The sequence below is a fragment of the Mobula birostris genome, chromosome 10, assembly GCF_030028105.1.
Source record: "Mobula birostris isolate sMobBir1 chromosome 10, sMobBir1.hap1, whole genome shotgun sequence".
NCBI lineage: Eukaryota > Metazoa > Chordata > Chondrichthyes > Myliobatiformes > Myliobatidae > Mobula > Mobula birostris.
Genome location: NC_092379.1, coordinates 1,371,993 through 1,389,966, shown reverse-complemented (window position 1 = coordinate 1,389,966; position 17,974 = coordinate 1,371,993). Strand labels below are relative to the sequence as shown.

Below are 17,974 nucleotides of genomic sequence, written 5' to 3'. Positions count from 1 at the left end.
ATATTAATGACTTGGATGAGGGAATTAAATGCAGCATCTCCAAGTTTGCAGATGACACGAAGCTGGGTGGCAGTGTTAGCTGTGAGGAGGATGCTAAGAAGATGCAGGGTGACTTGGATAGGTTGGGTGAGTGGGCAAATTCATGGCAGATGCAATTTAATGTGGATAAATGTGAAGTTATCCACTTTGGTGGCAAAAATGGGAAAACAGATTATTATCTGAATGGTGGCCGATTAGGAAAAGGGGAGGTGCAACGAGACCTGGGTGTCATTATACACCAGTCATTGAAAGTGGGCATGTAAGTACAGCAGGCGGTGAAAAAGGCGAATGGTATGCTGGCATTTATAGCGAGAGGATTTGAGTACAGGAGCAGGGAGGTACTACTGCAGTTGTACAAGGCCTTGGTGAGACCATACCTGGAGTATTGTGTGCAGTTTTGGTCCCCTAATCTGAGGAAAGACATCCTTGCCATAGAGGGAGTACAAAGAAGGTTCACCAGGTTGATTCATATGACTTTCGTATGAAGAAAGACTGGATCAACTGGGCTTGTACTCGTTGGAATTTAGAAGATTGAGGGGGGATCTGATTGAAACGTATAAGATCCTAAAGGGATTGGACAGGCTAGATGCAGGAAGATTGTTCCCGATGTTGGGGAAGTCCAGAACGAGGGGTCACAGTTTGAGGATAGAGGGGAAGCCTTTTAGGACCGAGATTAGGAAAAACTTCTTCACACAGAGAGTGGTGAATCTGTGGAATTCTCTGCCACAGGAAACAGTTGAGGCCAGTTCATTGGCTATATTTAAGAGGGAGTTAGATATGGCCCTTGTGGCTACAGGGGTCAGGGGGTATGGAGGGAAGGCTGGGGCAGTGTTCTGAGTTGGATGATCAGCCATGATCATAATAAATGGCGATGCAGGCTCGAAGGGCTGAATGTCCTACTCCTGCACCTATTTTCTATGTTTCTATGTTTCTAACCTGATGACAAGAACATTGATTTCTCAAACTAGTGGTAATGCCTCCGCCAACCTCTCCATCATTCCCATTTTCCCCTCTCAACTAATCTCCTTACCTGTCTATCACCTCCTTCTGGTGCTTTGCCCCCTTTTCTTTCTTCCATGACCATCTGTCTTCCCCTCTCACCTCATCTCCTATCCCCCTCCTAGGGCCCTGTATCTCTTCCACCAATCAACTTCCCAATTCTTTACTTCACCCCTGCCCCTCTCCTGGTTTCACCTATTATCTTGTGGTTCCTCCACCCCTTCCCCCCTCCCCACTTTCTTACTCTGACTCCTCATCTTTCTTCCCAGTCCTGATGAAGGGTCTTGGCCCAAAATGCTGACTGTACTCTTTCCAAGTGGCAATAATTTTCTTTTGTGTTACTTGAATTTTATGAGCAGTAGCTTGATGACGGTTGGGGATCCCCTGCTGACCAGAATCAACCTTACTGAGCGAAGCATCTTCAGAATTGTCTTGAAGATCCTCTTGACGCTGTTGTGCAATACATTTTGTGAGTTTGACCATGGCAGGTGCGAAATGGACATCAAAAGAAGAACAGGGATGGCAAAAGACACCTTTATGAGAATGAAGAGTATACTGACCAACACTAAATTAGGCATGACAACCCGCCTCAGAGCACTGAAATGTTACGTTTATCCAGTTATGTCATATGGTTCAGAATGTTGGACAATATCTAGTAACATGAGGAAACGAATTGAAACAGCAGAGAACAGGAATTCTGCAGATGCTGGAAATTCAAGCAATGCACATCAAAGTGGCTGGTGAACGCAGCAGGCCAGGCAGCATCTCTAGGAAGAGGTACAGTCGACGTTTCAGGCCGAGACCCTTCGTCAGGACTAACTGAAGGAAGAGTTAGTAAGAGATTTGAAAGTGGGAGGGGGAGGGGGAGATCCAAAATGATAGGAGAAGACAGGAGGGGGAGGGTTGGAGCCAAGAGCTGGACAGGTGATTGGCAAAAGGGGATACGAGAGGATCATGGGACAGGAGGTCCGGGAAGAAAGACAAGGGGCGGGGGGGAACCCAGAGGATGGGCAAGGGGTATAGTCAGAGGGACAGAGGGAGAAAAAGGAGAGTGAGAGAAAAAATGTGTGTATAAAAATAAATAACAGATGGGGTACGAGGGGGAGGTGGGGTATTAGTGGAAGTTAGAGAAGTCGATGTTCATGCCATCAGGTTGGAGGCTAACCAGACGGAATATAAGGTGTTGTTCCTCCAACCTGAGTGTGGCTTCATCTTTACAGTAGAGGAGGCCATGGATAGACATGTCAGAATGGGAATGGGATGTGGAATTAAAATGTGTGGCCACTGGGAGATCCTGCTTTCTCTGGTGGACAGAGGTTAGATGTTCAGCAAAGCGGGTCTCCCAGTCTATGTCGGGTCTCGCCAATATATAGAAGGCCACGGCACCTGATGATGATGATAATGACTCCTTCCAATTGTTGCTGCCTGGCCTGCTGAGTTCCTCCAGCATTCTGTGTGCTTTGCGTGGGTTTCCAGCATTCGCAGATTTTCTCGTTTGTGATTAGTATTTTTTTATACAAGGTGTACACCGTGCCAAAGATGGTTACAGATCAAATGTTGGGAAATGGAATTAAAGTATAATATGGTCACTATAGACATGGACTGAATGGCTGTTTCTGTGCTGTACAAGAATAATTTCTGTATTTCTATATCATATGTCACACTATCACCTGGCTGTTATAGTCTTTGTGTGAATATGGTCTTTTCCACTATGGCACTGGCCTCCCATCTATCACCATGGATAACATTAGGCAAAGACCATAAGATCTAGGAGCAGCATTAGACCATTTTCCTCTCAGCCTCTATCTCCTGCCTTCTCCTCATATCCTTTCATGCCCTGACCAATCAAAGATCTATAAACCTCTGCCTTAAATATACATACTGTGGCAAAACTGATCATAATACTCTATGTGAGGCCTTACCAGTGCTTTTTAAAGTCTCAACATTACATCTTTGCTTTTATATTCTAGCCATCTGGAAATGAATGTTAACGTTGCATTTGCCTTCCTCACCGCAGACTCAACCTGCAGATTAACTATTAGGGAATCCTGCACAAGGACTTCCAAGTCCCTTTGAATCTCATTTTTTTAAAAAATATTTTCTCTCAATTTAGAATACAGTCAACCCTTTTATATCTTCTACTAAAGTGCATGACTATACACTTCCTGACACTGTATTCCATCTGCCACTTCTTTGCCCATTCTCCCAATCTCAGTCCTTCTGTAGCCCCTCCACTTCCTGAAAACTATCTGCCCTTCTACCAATCTTCATATCGTCTCCATACTTTTCAACAAAGCCGTCAGTTCCATCATCCAACACACATCAAAGTTGCTGGTGAATGCAGCAGGCCAGGCCCTTTGTCTCAGCCCGAGAGGTCGACTGTACCTCTTCCTAGAGATGCTGCCCAGCCTGCTGTGTTCACCAGCAACTTTGATGTGTGTTGCTTGAATTTCCAGCACCTGCAGAATTCCTCGTGTTTGTGTTCCATCATCCAAATCATTGACATACTATATATCGCAAAAAGAATTGGTCCCAACACAGACCACTGTGGAACACTACTAGTCATTGGCAGACAATCAGAAAAGGCTCCCTTTATTCCCATTTTTTGCCTCCTGCAAATCAGCCACTGCTTTATCCATGCTTGAATCTTTCCTGTAATACCATGGGCTCATACCTTATTAAGCAGCCTCACGTGTGGTACCTCATTAAAGGCCTTCTGAAAATCCAAGTACATAACACTAACTGATTCTCCTTTGTCTATTCTGCTTGTTATTTTAAAGGTTTCAAAGGTATATTTCATGCCAGAGAAATATATACAATTTACATCCTGAAATGCTTTTTCTCCGCAACCATCCATGAAAACAGTGGAGTGCCCCAAAGAATGAACGTGTAGTTAAATGTTAGAACCCCAAAGTCTCCCCCAGCTCCCCTCCCTCCCACGTGTAAGCAGCAGCAAGAAGCAATCTCCCTTCCTCCCACCGGCAAAAAAAAAGCATCGGTACCACCACCGAGCGCTCAAGCACGAGCAAAGCAACAGCAAAGACACAGACTTGCAGTTACTCCAAAGACTTCGCATTTCACCTGGTATTCGACACATCACAGGCGCTCTCTCACTCCTTCCCTAATAAGGGAGAAAGAGGTGTTTCTGCTTTCACAGTGAGTGGGAGGCATAAACAATTCACTGGTTTGCAATGTTAAAAGTCCATTACGTTGCTTTTTTCGAGCTCTGTGCCCAAAGATCTGGGCACACAGCCGTAGATATTCCAACTCCCCTGATGACACATGGGTTTCCTGCCGTGACACTAACCTTCGATCCACCCGTCTCCAAAGCCCCAAGATCCTAGGCCTCCAAAGCTGAGCCGAACACTTAGACCGAGCCCTTGGCATGCCAAATAACAACGGACAATTATGAAACCCGAGAGCAAGTCCCATTCCTGCAAAGAACTGTAGTCAGTGTGTAACTTCAGGTCAGGGTCTGCAAAAGAACCCTGAAAGGGAAAAATAATGATATTAAAGATGGAAATTCTTCTTCAAAGAATTCCAATAGATTTGTCAGGCAAGATTTTCCTTTGAAGAAACCATGCTGACTATGGCCTATTTTATCATCTGCTTCCCAGTAACCTGAGACTTCACCTTTAATAATCGACACCAACATTTTCCCAACCACTGATGTCAGACCAACTGTCTTATCATTTCCTTTCTTCTGCCTTCCTCTCTTCTTGAAGAGTGGTGTTACATTTGCGATTTTTCAGTCTCCAGGAACCATTTCAGAATCTAGTAATTCTTGCAAGATTATTACTAACGCCTCCAATATCTCTTCAACTACCTCTTTCAGAACCCTGGGCTGTACACTGTCTGGTCCAGGTGTATCTACCTTCAGACTTCTCGGTTTCCCAAGAACCTTCCTTCTAGTAATGGCAACTTCACACACTTCATGGCCCCTGACATCTGGAACTTCCAGCATACAGCTGGTATCTTCCACAGTGAAGACTGACCCAAAATACTTATTCAGTCTGTCCGCCATTTCCTTGACCCCCATTATTACCTCTGCAACTTTGTTTTCCAGCAGTCTGATATCCACTTTCACCTCTGTTATACAGTTTATGTATGTGTAAAAACTTTTGGTATCCTCTTTAATATTGCAACCCTCTCATTGGGGCTCATACACCAACTTGGGTTGCTAGCCGACTCTGCTGACAGCCATGTGACTCAGAAGTGCGAAGGCCACCTTTCATAAGCAATACACGAGTAGAGTCAGTAGATCTGAGGTTCAACCAAATAGGAATGTTGAGATGTTCGATTGAAGGAACCTCGATTTGAGCAAACGTGTAAATACTGCCCATACAGAGTTATCGGTTGCCCAGAAATGACAGATCATACACCAGGATAAAAGTATAGAAATATATTTACCATATTTCAACTTTATCAAACAGTTAGCAGATAAAGCAAAATAAATAAATAAATAGGCCAATTAGTTACACCAGTGAAAATGTGCACATAAACATTGGAGCTCATTTCTGTAGTAACTGGCAGTAGCTTTACTCATGGTGCAGAATTCTCCTCACCGACCACAGGTGGAACTTCCCATTTTGGAATCCTTTGACTCACAAAGCACTCCTTACAATAGGGTCTCCCCTTCGGATGGAATCCTCCAGGCATCTTCCCTGGTACTCTTTTCTCCGGACCTCCCACCAAGAGACATCAAACCAGACTACTGTCCTTTAGAAAACTCTCTCGGCCCAGCTCTTGAGGATGTTCCATGTCATCCCATTCCTGATTGGCTAACATAAAATTCTAAAGTTGGACAACATGACCCCCTTATCTTTAGCCGAATCCAAAACACTCTTAAAAGCAGGACACGCAGCTTTTACACAAAACTGCTTTAAAAAAAAAACTTCAGCATAGCAGTAGAAATCTTAACACATTATTGGCTATCTTACTTTCACAATCCAAGTTTACCTTCTTAAAGACTTTTTTAAAGTTGCCTTTTGTTGGTTTTTGAAAGCTTCCCAATCCTCTAAATTTCCACTAATTTTTGCTCTATTCTATGCCCTCTCTTTGGCTTTTATATTAGTTTTGACTTCTCTTGTTAGCCACAGTTATGTCATCTTGGTTTTAGAATAATTCTTCCTCTTTAGGATCTATATATTCTGTGCCTTCCTAATTGCTTCCAGAAATTCCAGGCATTGCTGCTCTGCCATCATCCCTGCCAGTGTTTTGGCCAACTCTTATGCCTCTGTAGTTCCCCTTACTCCACTGTAGCACTGATTCATCTGACTTGAGCTTCTCTCTCTCAAATTGTAGGGTGAATTTGATCATATGATGATCATTTTCCCCTAAGGGTTCTTTTACCTTAAGCTCTTTAATCAATTCCAGTTCATTGCACAACACCCAATCCAGAATAGCCGACCCCCTAACGGGCTCAACCATGAGCTGCTCTAAAAAGCCATCTCATAGGCAATCTAGAAATACCCCCTCATGGAATCCAGCACCAGCCTGATTTTCCCAATCTATCTGCATATTGAAATCCCCCATGACAATTGCAACAATGCCCTTTTGGCATGCATTTTCTGTTTCCCATTGTAATTTGCAGATCACATCCTTACCACTGTCTGGGGGTTTGTATACAACTATCGGGGTCTTTTTACCCTTGCAGTTCCTTAACACCTTCTGACCCTATATCACCCCTTTTTAATGATTTGATTTCATTTTTCACCAACAAAGCTACACCACTCCCTCTACTTTCCTACCTGTCCTTTCAATACAATGTGCATCCTTGGGAGTTAAGCTCCCAGCTATAATCTTCTTTCAGCCATGATTCAGTGATGCATACAAAATCATACATGCCAATCTGTAACTGTGCTACAAGTTTACACATTCATCTACCTTATTCCATATACTGTATGCGAATTTAACACCTTTAGTCCCGTATTCACCATTTTTGATTTTGTCCACCTTTTACACTGCAACACATCCTGTTGACTTCAATTTTATCCTATCAACAGCCTCTCCTCACTACACATAGCATCTATTTGTAAACCAGCTGCCTCATCTTCAGCACTATTACTCTGGTTCCCATCTCCGTACCAAATTAGTTTAAACCCTCTGGAACTCTAGCCGACTTGCCCACAAGTCGGCTAGAGTTGGACCCCCTCTGGTTCAATGCTGCCACATCAAATTCAGATCATAAACCAAAGAAAGTTAATGATCACCTTGTCTTCACATCGAATGGAAGATCTAGATCTCCAACAGGGAAATTTAAACCGAAACAGTTGTTTCAGAGTCAGGTTTAAGTCCAAATAAGTAAATAATTTATGCTGTCTTCAGTGTTTTTCCTGCCATCTTCTACTCTCTGCACATTCCGGTTGATCCAGGATACCACAGACTCCAGGCTCTCCCTCAAATGTACAGGTCTACTATAGAACCAAAGACAGCTTAGTAATGAGAAGTCACATGGAATAGGATTTATGTGCAATGAGTGTGAAATAATGGTTGAAAACATTGTAAAGTTTGTATTGGAGTGGGATGTGGCAAGATCAAATGCTACAAAATATAGTTGTTAGATATATAGACTAGCCAATTTCACACAATAGACGCTTTGTTTAAGATTAATTAAATAACATACTGATGTGCAAGTCAAGATAAAGTATAAAAATCGCTGTCAGAATTTGGCTTGTAAAGACCACTAGACATTGCAACAGAATCAGGCCGTACATCCCATAGAGACTACTCTGGCATTCCATCATGGCTGACCCATTCTCCTGCCTTCTCCAAGATTCAAAGGTTCCAAGATGTTGGAAAGTCTCCAAGGTACTACTCTCAACTACACAACTAGGTAGTTTGTTCCATGCGTCTACAACTTGCTGTGTAAAGAAATGCTTTCTGATGATAGTCTGAAAACTCCCTCTAACTAGTCTCCACCTATGGTCCCATGTCCTTGCTGATGGCTTAATTTTGAAGTAGCAGCTGGCATCCACCTTATACCCTTAGTGATTTTGAACACTTTTATTATGTCTCCTCTCATTCTACATCTTCTTAGACTAAAAATACTTAATTCTTTCAAGCTTTCTTCATAACTCATACCCTGCAGACCTGCAATGAGTCTAGTTGCCCTTCTCTGAACTCTCTCCAGGGCCTTCACATCCCTCACACAATATGGAGACCAACATCGTACTCAGTATTCAAGATGTGGCCTCACAAACGCATTATACAGCTCAAGGAGAACACCTCTAGACTTGAACTTCAAAGAGTGCATTATACAGCCCAATATTCTATTAAGCTTCTGTGCATTGTCTAGATGTGGATAGTGAGGAGTTCACCAGGTAACCCAAATCCTTCTCATACAGTGCACTTTTTAACTCAAGATCCCCCCATTGTATATTTATAGCTAATATTTCTACTTCCTATATGTAATATTTTATATTTACTTACATTAATTTTCATCTGCCCACATCTAGATTTTGCTTGGATCTAACTATTGATTCTGCTGCCTGAATGTTATCAGCCATCCCCCTAATTTTGTGTCATCTGCAAATTTAACTAGTTTGTCATGTGTTTATCCAAATCATTAACGTAAATTAGAAACAGCAGCAGATCCAAAACTGATCCCTGTGGAACCCCACTTTAACATCTTCTAGGTGTGAAATGATCCTCACTACAACTCACATCAAAGTTGCTGGTGAACGCAGCAGGCCAGGCAGCATCTCTAGGAAGAGGTACAGTCAACGTTTCGGGCCAGACCCTTCGTCAGGACTCACTGAAAGAAGAGCTAGTAAGACATTCCTCGTGTTTGCATTTTTAAACTCACAACAACTCATTGTTTTCTGTTTTTGAGCCAATTCTGTACTCATTGGCACACCTTACCCCCAATCCCTACCTCCTGTAATTTGATTATTGACCTCCTGTGGGGTACCTTGTCAAAAACCTACCTAAAAGTTGCTATCATAAATTTTAGTTGCTTCTTCATAGAACTCCAGCATATTAGTAAAACATAATTTTCCCTTTCTCTGCTAATATGCCTATTCTTATCAGCTTCCATGATTGCAGAACTTAGTAAGTTTTGATGTGAAAAGGGGAATTTTGTCTTGAATAATTAGGATTGAGTTGTTGATTTACCTTTCATCTTTTGTAGTTTAGAAGTCTGAAAGAGAGCTTAATTGAAACTGAGAGGTCTTTACAGGATTGAATTTTCTTTACAGGAGAGTTTAGGAAACATCATTTAAAAAGAATTGTGACAGGATTTTTACAATCATGGTGCTGACATTCTCTGCGCAAAGGGTTGAACTCGTCCACTCTAATTTCATATTCATCAACAACAGAAACTTTGACATTCACAATATTACATGTAAATTAAAATTCTTGATCTCACCTTCAAATGCTCAAATTAAACTGTTTATTTAAGGTAAGAGATTCAAGAACAAAATCCACACAAAGACATACATACAAAAAAAAATAATGCAACTTTAAAACAAGGCATGCTTATTGTAATACATTATTGCATTATAAAATTCTAACTTTATACAAGTATGTACAGCACACAAAGTATCCGTATGGATCACACAACATTTTTTAAAACTAATACAGTTTTAAGACAAAAGCCAGCCCATCAGATATCCTGATTAAGACAAACAATACTTTCTGTCCCAGATGGGGTTTTGGCCTGGGGAATTATTCTACAATTTTTAATGGCTTTCACATATTTAGTCTCTTTAAAATTTCAAACCCGCTTTAAAAATACCTGCAGGAAAATATTTTTGTAAAGGAACAACAATGGAAAAAACACAGCTACAATTCCTTGGGCTAGGAAATCAAAAAAAATTTAGAAAAATAATCCCTCTTCACGAGAACTTTTAAATGCACAATGCCTTGAATAATCAGATGGCTTCCATGCAGATTAATGTTAATGCATCAACAATGCTGCTATTGCAAACAGATGATAGAGGCACAGTATAGGAATGTGAAGATGGGATCTCATTATCTGGTCATCTATATTCATTGTTTTATTCAATTTAAATTACTTCTATAATTCATCCTATTTATAAAAATGTCGTGAATTATAGAAGTTGCTTGTAGTTTGAGACTCTGCCCCCTTCCCCCCAGCTCTGACTATAATAAAGCTAGTTCTGTCTTTCTAGATACAATTATTCGGCGGGTTTGTGATTGCTTCCCAAATTAATACTGTTATAGCTTTCTATGAAAGATGCAAATTTTCCAAAATAAAACTCCTGAAAAAAAATAGATAGCTTTCTCATTAATAACTTTTAAAAACAAAGCTACAGTCATTTTTGGGAGCACTGTTTCTCAAAGGCAAGGGCAAGTCTTAATCTTTTGAGTGTAAAATGGCAGGGATTGTGGGGAAGGAGGCAGAATCATGAATTGCTTAAAAAACATTTTCTGCTTATCAATTTTATACTCAAACTTGTGTCAATGAAGGATTAGAATTAGCAGTTAATTCTTAATAACACAAGAAAATCTGGAAATACTTTTCAGCTTAGAAGTACAACTACAAAATGATTTGTTGAGGAATTATGGTCCTTTTATTGGAGTCCTGTAAAGACACCAAGAACCCAGGCACTTAACTTCCTTCTGTGGTTTCAGGGGAGTCTTTTATTTCGGTAACTGTAGTTTCTGTTCTATCATTTTTATCAACAGTTCTGAATAATGCTCAAGCAGAGCTCCCGTCTTGCCATTCTCCAGACATTCTGAAGGGGAAAGTGACACGCCAGCTACAGCATCTGAAGCTGGCAAACATGCCACAGAGTTCAAATGATTCCTCACAGAGGAAAATGCATTGCACAAGATAGTTGTCATCTGGGACTTCACTTCTGGTGCAGCTTCACTGGATGTCACCTGTAAGATTGGATTGGGACAATCTTTAAAAACAACATACATTTCCCTCTCAGTTTCTTAGGCAATAGCTGTTACCAATAGCCAGTTATCTTGCATGAGTTAGATGCTGAGAAGAAAAGCTCATCTACACTTGGTTTTCAAACATCATGTATTATGTACTAGCAGTAAACAGCAAGAAACAGTCGACAAATTTATTAAAAAAAAGTGGAATACCAGTTGCATACTAGACCATAGTTATTTGGTGACAGTGAGACTAACAGTAGTGAAACCACGACTAAACAATCACTGGTTAAGTGAGGCAAAGCGGCAGCAAAGACGTGAACCATATACAGATTAGAGGAAGAGGTGTTTGCTGTTTTGAGGAAAATCAGGGTGGACAAATTCCCAGGGCCTGACAAGGTGCTCCCTCTGACCCTGCAGGGGCTCCAGATGAGATATGTAAGTCATCCTGAGTGACAGGAGACACACCATAGGATTGAAGGATAGTCACATTGTTCTGCTGTTTAAGAAGGGCTCAAAGAATAAACCAGGAAATTATAGGCCAGTGACCCTGACATCAGTAGTGGGAAAGTTATTGGAAGGTATACCAAGAGTATTTGGATAGACAGGGACTGATTAGGGATAGTCAGTATGGCTTTATACACAGTAGATCATGTCTAACCAATCTTACAGAATTTCAAGGATATTACCAGGAAAACTAATGAAGGCAAGGCAGTGGATGTTGTCCACATGGATTTTAGCAAGGCATTTGACAAGGTCCCACACGGAGGATTGGTCAAAAAGGTTCTGTCACTTTCATTTAGGATGAGGTAGTAAATTGGGTTAGACATTGGTTTTGTGGGAGAAGCCAAAGAGTGGTAGTAGATGGTTGCCTCTCTGACTGAAGTACCACAGGGAGTGGGACAAAGTCCCTTGTTGTTTGTCGTCTATATCAACGATCTGACGGATAATGTGGTTAACTGGATCAGCAACTTTGTGGATGACAACATGATTGGGGGTGTAATGGACAGATAGGAAGACTATCAAAGCTTGCAGTGAGATCGGGACCTGCTGAAAATAAAAAAAATGGCAGATGGAATTTAATGCAGACAAGTGTGAGGTGTGGTACTTTGGGAGGATCAGTCAAGGTAGGTCTTACCCAGTGAGTGGTAGGGTACTAAGGAGGGTGGTAGAAGAAAGGGGTCTGGGAGTACAGGTCCATAATTCATTGTAAGTGATATCACAGGTAGATAGGGTTGTAAAGAAAGCTTTTGGCACTTTGGTCTTCATAAATCAGTACAGGAGTTGGGATGCTATGTTGAAATTGTACAAGATGTTGGTGAGGCCTAATTTGGAGTATTATGTGCAGTTTTTCTCACCTGTCTACAAGAAAGGTATAAATAAGATCAAAAGAGTACAGTGAAAATTTACAAGGAAGTTGCCAGAATTGGAGGACCACTGATATTACGCAACATTGGATAGGTTAGAACTTTAACATAGAAGATTAAGGGGAGATTTGACAGAGGTATACAAAATTTTGAGGGGTATAAATAGAGTAAATGCAAGCACGCTTTTTCCACTGAGGTTGTGTAGGATTACAACCAGAAGTCATGGGTTAAGGGTGAAAGGTGAGAAGTTTAAGGGGAACATGAGGGGATAATCTCTTCACTCAGAGGGTCTTGAGTGTGTGGAATGAGCTGCCAGCACAAGTGGGGCATGCAAGCTCGATTTCTACATTTAAGAGGTTTGGAAAGGTTCATGGATAGTAGAAGTATAGAGGTCTTTGGAACTAGGCAGTTTAAATCGATCTGACTAAATGGACCAAAGGGCCTGTTTCTGTGCTGAAGTTCTCTATGACTCTAAGACTTCGTAAAGCATCAAGTACATCTCCATGTTATATTGTTCAGAGCTTCTGATCAATGCTCAACTGTTACATTTCCAGTGGGTTTTTTTTTTTGAGATGCATTTTAGTTTATCATCTTGTTCATCACGCCTTGTTTAACATTATGGAATAAATATATTCAGAGAAGCTCATGCACAGGCAGACCAATCATCCTAAAGGACAGCTAAAGTATATCCTTCAAATATGATGCAAATAAAACTCCCATTTACAGCAAAAAAGTAACAAATTAAAATATTATAAAAGCCATCCACAAACCTTGCTATACAGTTGCAAAGCCTTTTCCAAAGTGTTCTGAAGTTCTGTTACAACGTATTCACAATTCTGAATACTGACTGCAAAATCTGCAAAAAATTTAACAGCTAATTTAGAAGAATAAATTCCTACCAATGATGCAGCGCATTATGTTAAGTAACTTACTAGATCAAAAGAAAACAGCAGATAACTGCAAAGCCAAACATGCTGTGAACACTTGGGTCATGCAGCAGCAAGAGACAATTTCTGTAGTTTCCACATCCTTCCTGTAGTGAGGTGACCAGAACTGAGCACAGTACAGGTGTCCCCCACTTTACAAAAGTTCGCTTTACGCCACTTTGCTTTTACAAAAGACCTACATTAGTACCTGTTTTCGCTAACCAAAAGAAATCCGAAGAGGATTTTTGCTTTTACGATAAAAGGCACCCACTTTAAACTTGTGTTTACCCTGAGAAAGACTACCATGACCGTGAAGCCTTGCGCGGGCAGGTGTGTGCGCATGCGTCTACGTGCTGATTTTATCCCCCCCACAAATTGGTTGTTGGCTAAATCTTCCCGATCCTGGTAAGTGAAACTACACTGTACGTACGTTATTTCTACTTTATATAGAAAAAAGGTGCCCACTTTAAACTACACTTTAAACTCATGTTTACCCTGAGAAAGACTACCATGACCTTGAAGCCTTGCGTGGGCAGGTGTGTGCGCATGTGTGTACGTGCCTTTTTTTTTAGGTTTTATGTGCTATTTGGTATGATTTGGTACGTTATTTTTTGGGTCTGGGAACGCTCAAAAAATTTTCTATATAAATTAATGGTAATTCGGCTTATGAAAGGTTTCATAGGAACGCTCTACTTTCGGATAGTGGGGGAAACCTGTACTCCAAGTGGGGTCTGACCAGGGTCCTATACAGCTGTAACATTACCTCTTGGCTCTTAAACTCAATCCCACAGTTGATGAAGGCCAATGCATCATACGCCTTCTTAACCACAGAATCAACCTACGCAGCAGGTTTGTATGTCCTATGGATTCGGACCCCAAGACCCCTCTGATCCTCCACACTACCAAGAGTCTTACCAGTGACACTATAAATCTTACTATTAATACTATAAGTCTTACCATTAATACTATATTCATGCAAACATTATTCAGGGTGATAAGAGGGTCAGAGGGTCATAGAGCACACTAAATTTACACCTTCCCAATAATTTCCTTTAGCTTCTACCACTCACCCACACACTGACAGTAATTTATAGCAGCCCATTAACCTGCCAACTCATTTCTTTGGTAACAGAGTGACCTGCAAACTTCACAGAAGCAGTATCCTAGGCCAGGATGAATGCAGGTCACTAGAGCTGTGAAACAGCAATTCTACTGGCTATGACACTGTGCAGTCAGTGACCCTCCGTTGAGATAGGCATGTATGATTATACATGCTTATTGAAATGACCAATGATCTTCTGGCTCTGTATGTTGTCCCACTTGGGATTGCAAATATCGAGTTTAATTAAAGTCGGTGCCAGTGAATCTTAGCCAAAGTTAATTTCTATTTGTCAAAATAATAGCGAGGATTTCAACTTGAAAGCATTGATAGACAGACAGACATACTTTACTGATCCCGAGGGAAATTGGGTTTCGTTACAGTTGCACCAACCAAGAATAGAGTATAAATATAGCAATATAAAACCATAAGTAATTAAATAATATGTAAATTATGCCAGATGGAAATAAGTCCAGGACCAGCCTATTGGCTCAGGGTGTCTGATCCCCCCAAGGGAGGAGTTATAAAGTTTGATGGCCACAGGCAGGAATGACTTCCTATGACGCTCTGTATTGTACCTCGGTGGAATGAGTCTCTGGCTGAATGTACTCCTGTGCCCAACCAGTACATTATGTAGTGGATGGGAGACATTGACCAAGAAGGCATGCAACTTAGACAGCATCCTCTTTTCAGACACCACCGTCAGAGAGTCCAGTTCCATCCCCACAACATCACTGGCCTTACGAATAAGATTGTTGATTCTGTTGGTGTCTGCTACCCTCAGACTGCTGCCCCAGCACACAACAGCAAACATGATAGCACTGGCCACCACAGACTCGTAGAACATCCTCAGCATCGTCCGGCAGATGTTAAAGGACCTCAGTCTCCTCAGGAAATAGAGACGGCTCTGACCCTTCTTGTAGACAGTCTCAGTGTTCTTTGACCAGTCCAGTTTATTGTCAATTCGTATCCCCAGTTATTTGTAATCCTCCACCATGTCCACACTGACCCCCTGGATGGAAACAGGGGTCACCAGTATCTTAGCTCTCCTCAGGTCTACCACCAGCTCCTTAGTCTTTTTCACATTAAGCTGCAGATAATTCTGCTCACACCATGTGACAAAGTTTCCTACAGTAGCCCTGTACTCAACCTCATCTCCCTTGCTGATGCATCCAACTATGGCAGAGTCATCCGAAAACTTCTGAAGATGACAAGACTCTGTGCAGTAGTTGAAGTCCGAGGTGTAAATGGTGAAGAGAAAGACAGTCCCCTGTGGAGTCCCAGAGCTGCTGATCACTCTGTTGGACACACAGTGTTGCAAGCACACGTACTGTGGTCTGCCAGTCAGGTAATCAAGAATCCATGGTACCAGGGAAGCATCCACCTGCATCGCTGTCAGCTTCTCCCCCAGCAGAGCAGGGCGGATGGTATTGAACGCACTGGAGAAGTCAAAAAACATGACCCTCACAGTGCTTGCTGGCTTGTCCAGGTGGGCGTAGACACAGTTCAGCAGGTAGACGATGGCATCCTGAACTCCTAGTTGGGGCTGGTAGGCGAACTGGAGGGGATCTACGTGCGGCCTGACCATAGGCCAGGGCAGATCCAGAACAAGTCTCTCCAGGGTCTTCATGATGTGGGAGGTCAATGCCACCGGTCTGTAGTCATTGAGGCCGCGGGGGCGCGGCGTCTTTGGCACAGGGACGAGGCAGGACGTTTTCCCACAGTACAGGAACCCTCTGGAGCCTCAGGCTCAGGTTGAATACATGGCGAAGTACTCCACATAGCTGAGAGGCACAGGCTTTGAGCACTCTGGTACTGACACCATCCGGTCCTGCAGCCTTACTTGGGTTGAGATGTTTCAGCTGTCTTTTCACCTGTTCAGCCGTGAAGCCCACCGTGGTGGTTTCGTGTGGGGGAGGGGTATAGTCATGAGAGCAGGGTGGGGGACTGTGAGGAGGGGTAGGAGGGGAGAGTGGAACATGTGTTGATTGGGGGCCGACAACAGATGACTCGTGGGGGATGGGCAGAGGTCACAATGTCAAATCTGTTAAAGAACAGATTTAAGTTCATTGGCCCTGTCCACACTGCCTTCAGCTCCTCTGTTGCTAGTTTGCCGAAACCCAGTGATGGTCCTCATCCCCCTCCAGACCTCTCTCATGTTGTTCTGCTGGAGTTTCCACTCAAGCTTCCTCCTGTACCTGTCTTTAGCCTTCCTGATCCTGGCTTTCAGGTCCCTCTGTATTGCCCTCAGCTCCTCCCTATTTCCATCTCTAAACACCCTCTTTTTAGGGTTCAGGATGTCCTTAATGTCCTTTGTCACCCATGGCTTGTTATTTGAATAACAAAGAACAGTTCTTGTCAGAACATTGCAGTCCACACAGAAGTTGATGTAATCAGTGATGCATTCTGTGAGCCCATCAATATCCTCTCCATGTGGCTCACAGAGTGCCTGCCAGTCTGTTACCTCAAAACAACCCTGGAGTGCCTCATAAGCCTCCTCCGACCATTTCCTCACTGTCCTCGAGGTTGCAGGTTTACTCTTCACCAGTGGAACGTAGCAGGGTTTTAGATGCACCAGGATGTGATCTGACCTTCCCAGTGGGGGGAGGGGAGAGGAGCTGTATGCATCCTTAACGTTAGCGTACATCAAATCCAGAGTCCTCTCCCCTCTGCTTGTACAGCTCACATACTGCAGGAAGTTGGGCAGTGTTCTAGCCATGGTAACCTGGTTGAAGTCACCCGAGATGGTAACGAGGGCAGTCGGGTGCTGGGTTTGTAATCTGGCTATGACGGTGTTACACGCTGATGTTGGGTTGGCAGAGGGAGGGATGTACACAACGACCACAATTGCATGCGAGATTTCCCTTGGCAAATAATATGGCCGGAGTCCAACAGCAAAAAGTTCAATATCCGGGCTACAGACCCGTTCCTTGATCGTAATATGCCCAAGATTGCACCATCTGTTATTTATCAGAACCGCAAGCCCCCCTCCTTTACGCTTACCGCTCTCAGTGCAATTCCAGTCAGCTCGAACGGTCTGGAAGCCCTCTATGGAAACGCTTTGATCAGCTATGTCCTTGTGCAGCCACGTCTCAGTAAAACACGTGACACTGCTCTCCCGAAATGTTCTCTGACCCGAAATGTTCTCTTATGTAGTGGATGGGAGACATTGTCCAAGATGGCATGCAACTTAGACAGCATCCTCTTTTCAGACACCACCGTCAGAGAGTCCAGTTCCATCCCTACAACATCACTGGCCTTACGAATGAGTTTGTTGATTCTGTTGGTGTCTGCTACCCTCAGCCTGCTGCCCCAGCACACAACAGCAAACATGATAGCACTGGCCACCACAGACTCGTAGAACATCCTCAGCATCGTCCGACAGATGTTAAAAGTACCTCAGTCTCCTCAGGAAATAGAGACAGCTCTGATCCTTCTTGTAGACAGCCTCAGTGTTCTTTGACCAGTCCAATTTATTGTCAATTTGTATCCCCAGCTATTTGTAATCCTCCACCATGTCCACACTGACCTCCTGGATGGAAACAGGGGTCACCAGTGCCTTAGCCCTCCTCAGGTCCACCACCAGCTCCTTAGTCTTTTTCACATTAAGCTGCAGATAATTCTGCTCACACCATGTGACAAAAACTTTTCCAATTATTAACATTTTCCTCAAATCTCAGGAATATAAAAAAAGA

At 42.7% G+C, this 17,974-nt stretch overlaps 1 protein-coding gene across 2 annotated transcripts in view; it reads right to left on the bottom strand.

The window, feature by feature from the left end:
* Positions 1–5,505: 5,505 nt before the first annotated feature.
* The window catches only part of LOC140203752 (WD repeat-containing protein 62-like), a 140,533-nt gene continuing 128,064 nt past the window's right edge, over positions 5,506–17,974 (bottom strand). For both annotated transcript variants that reach the window (XM_072269799.1, XM_072269800.1), the window contains 2 exons: positions 13,025–13,110; positions 5,506–10,887 (listed from right to left, as the gene is read on the bottom strand). In XM_072269799.1, coding sequence (XP_072125900.1) covers positions 10,645–10,887; positions 13,025–13,110 — 329 coding nt within the window. In that variant the 3' untranslated portion in view covers positions 5,506–10,644. The remainder of the gene's footprint in view (positions 10,888–13,024; positions 13,111–17,974) is intronic.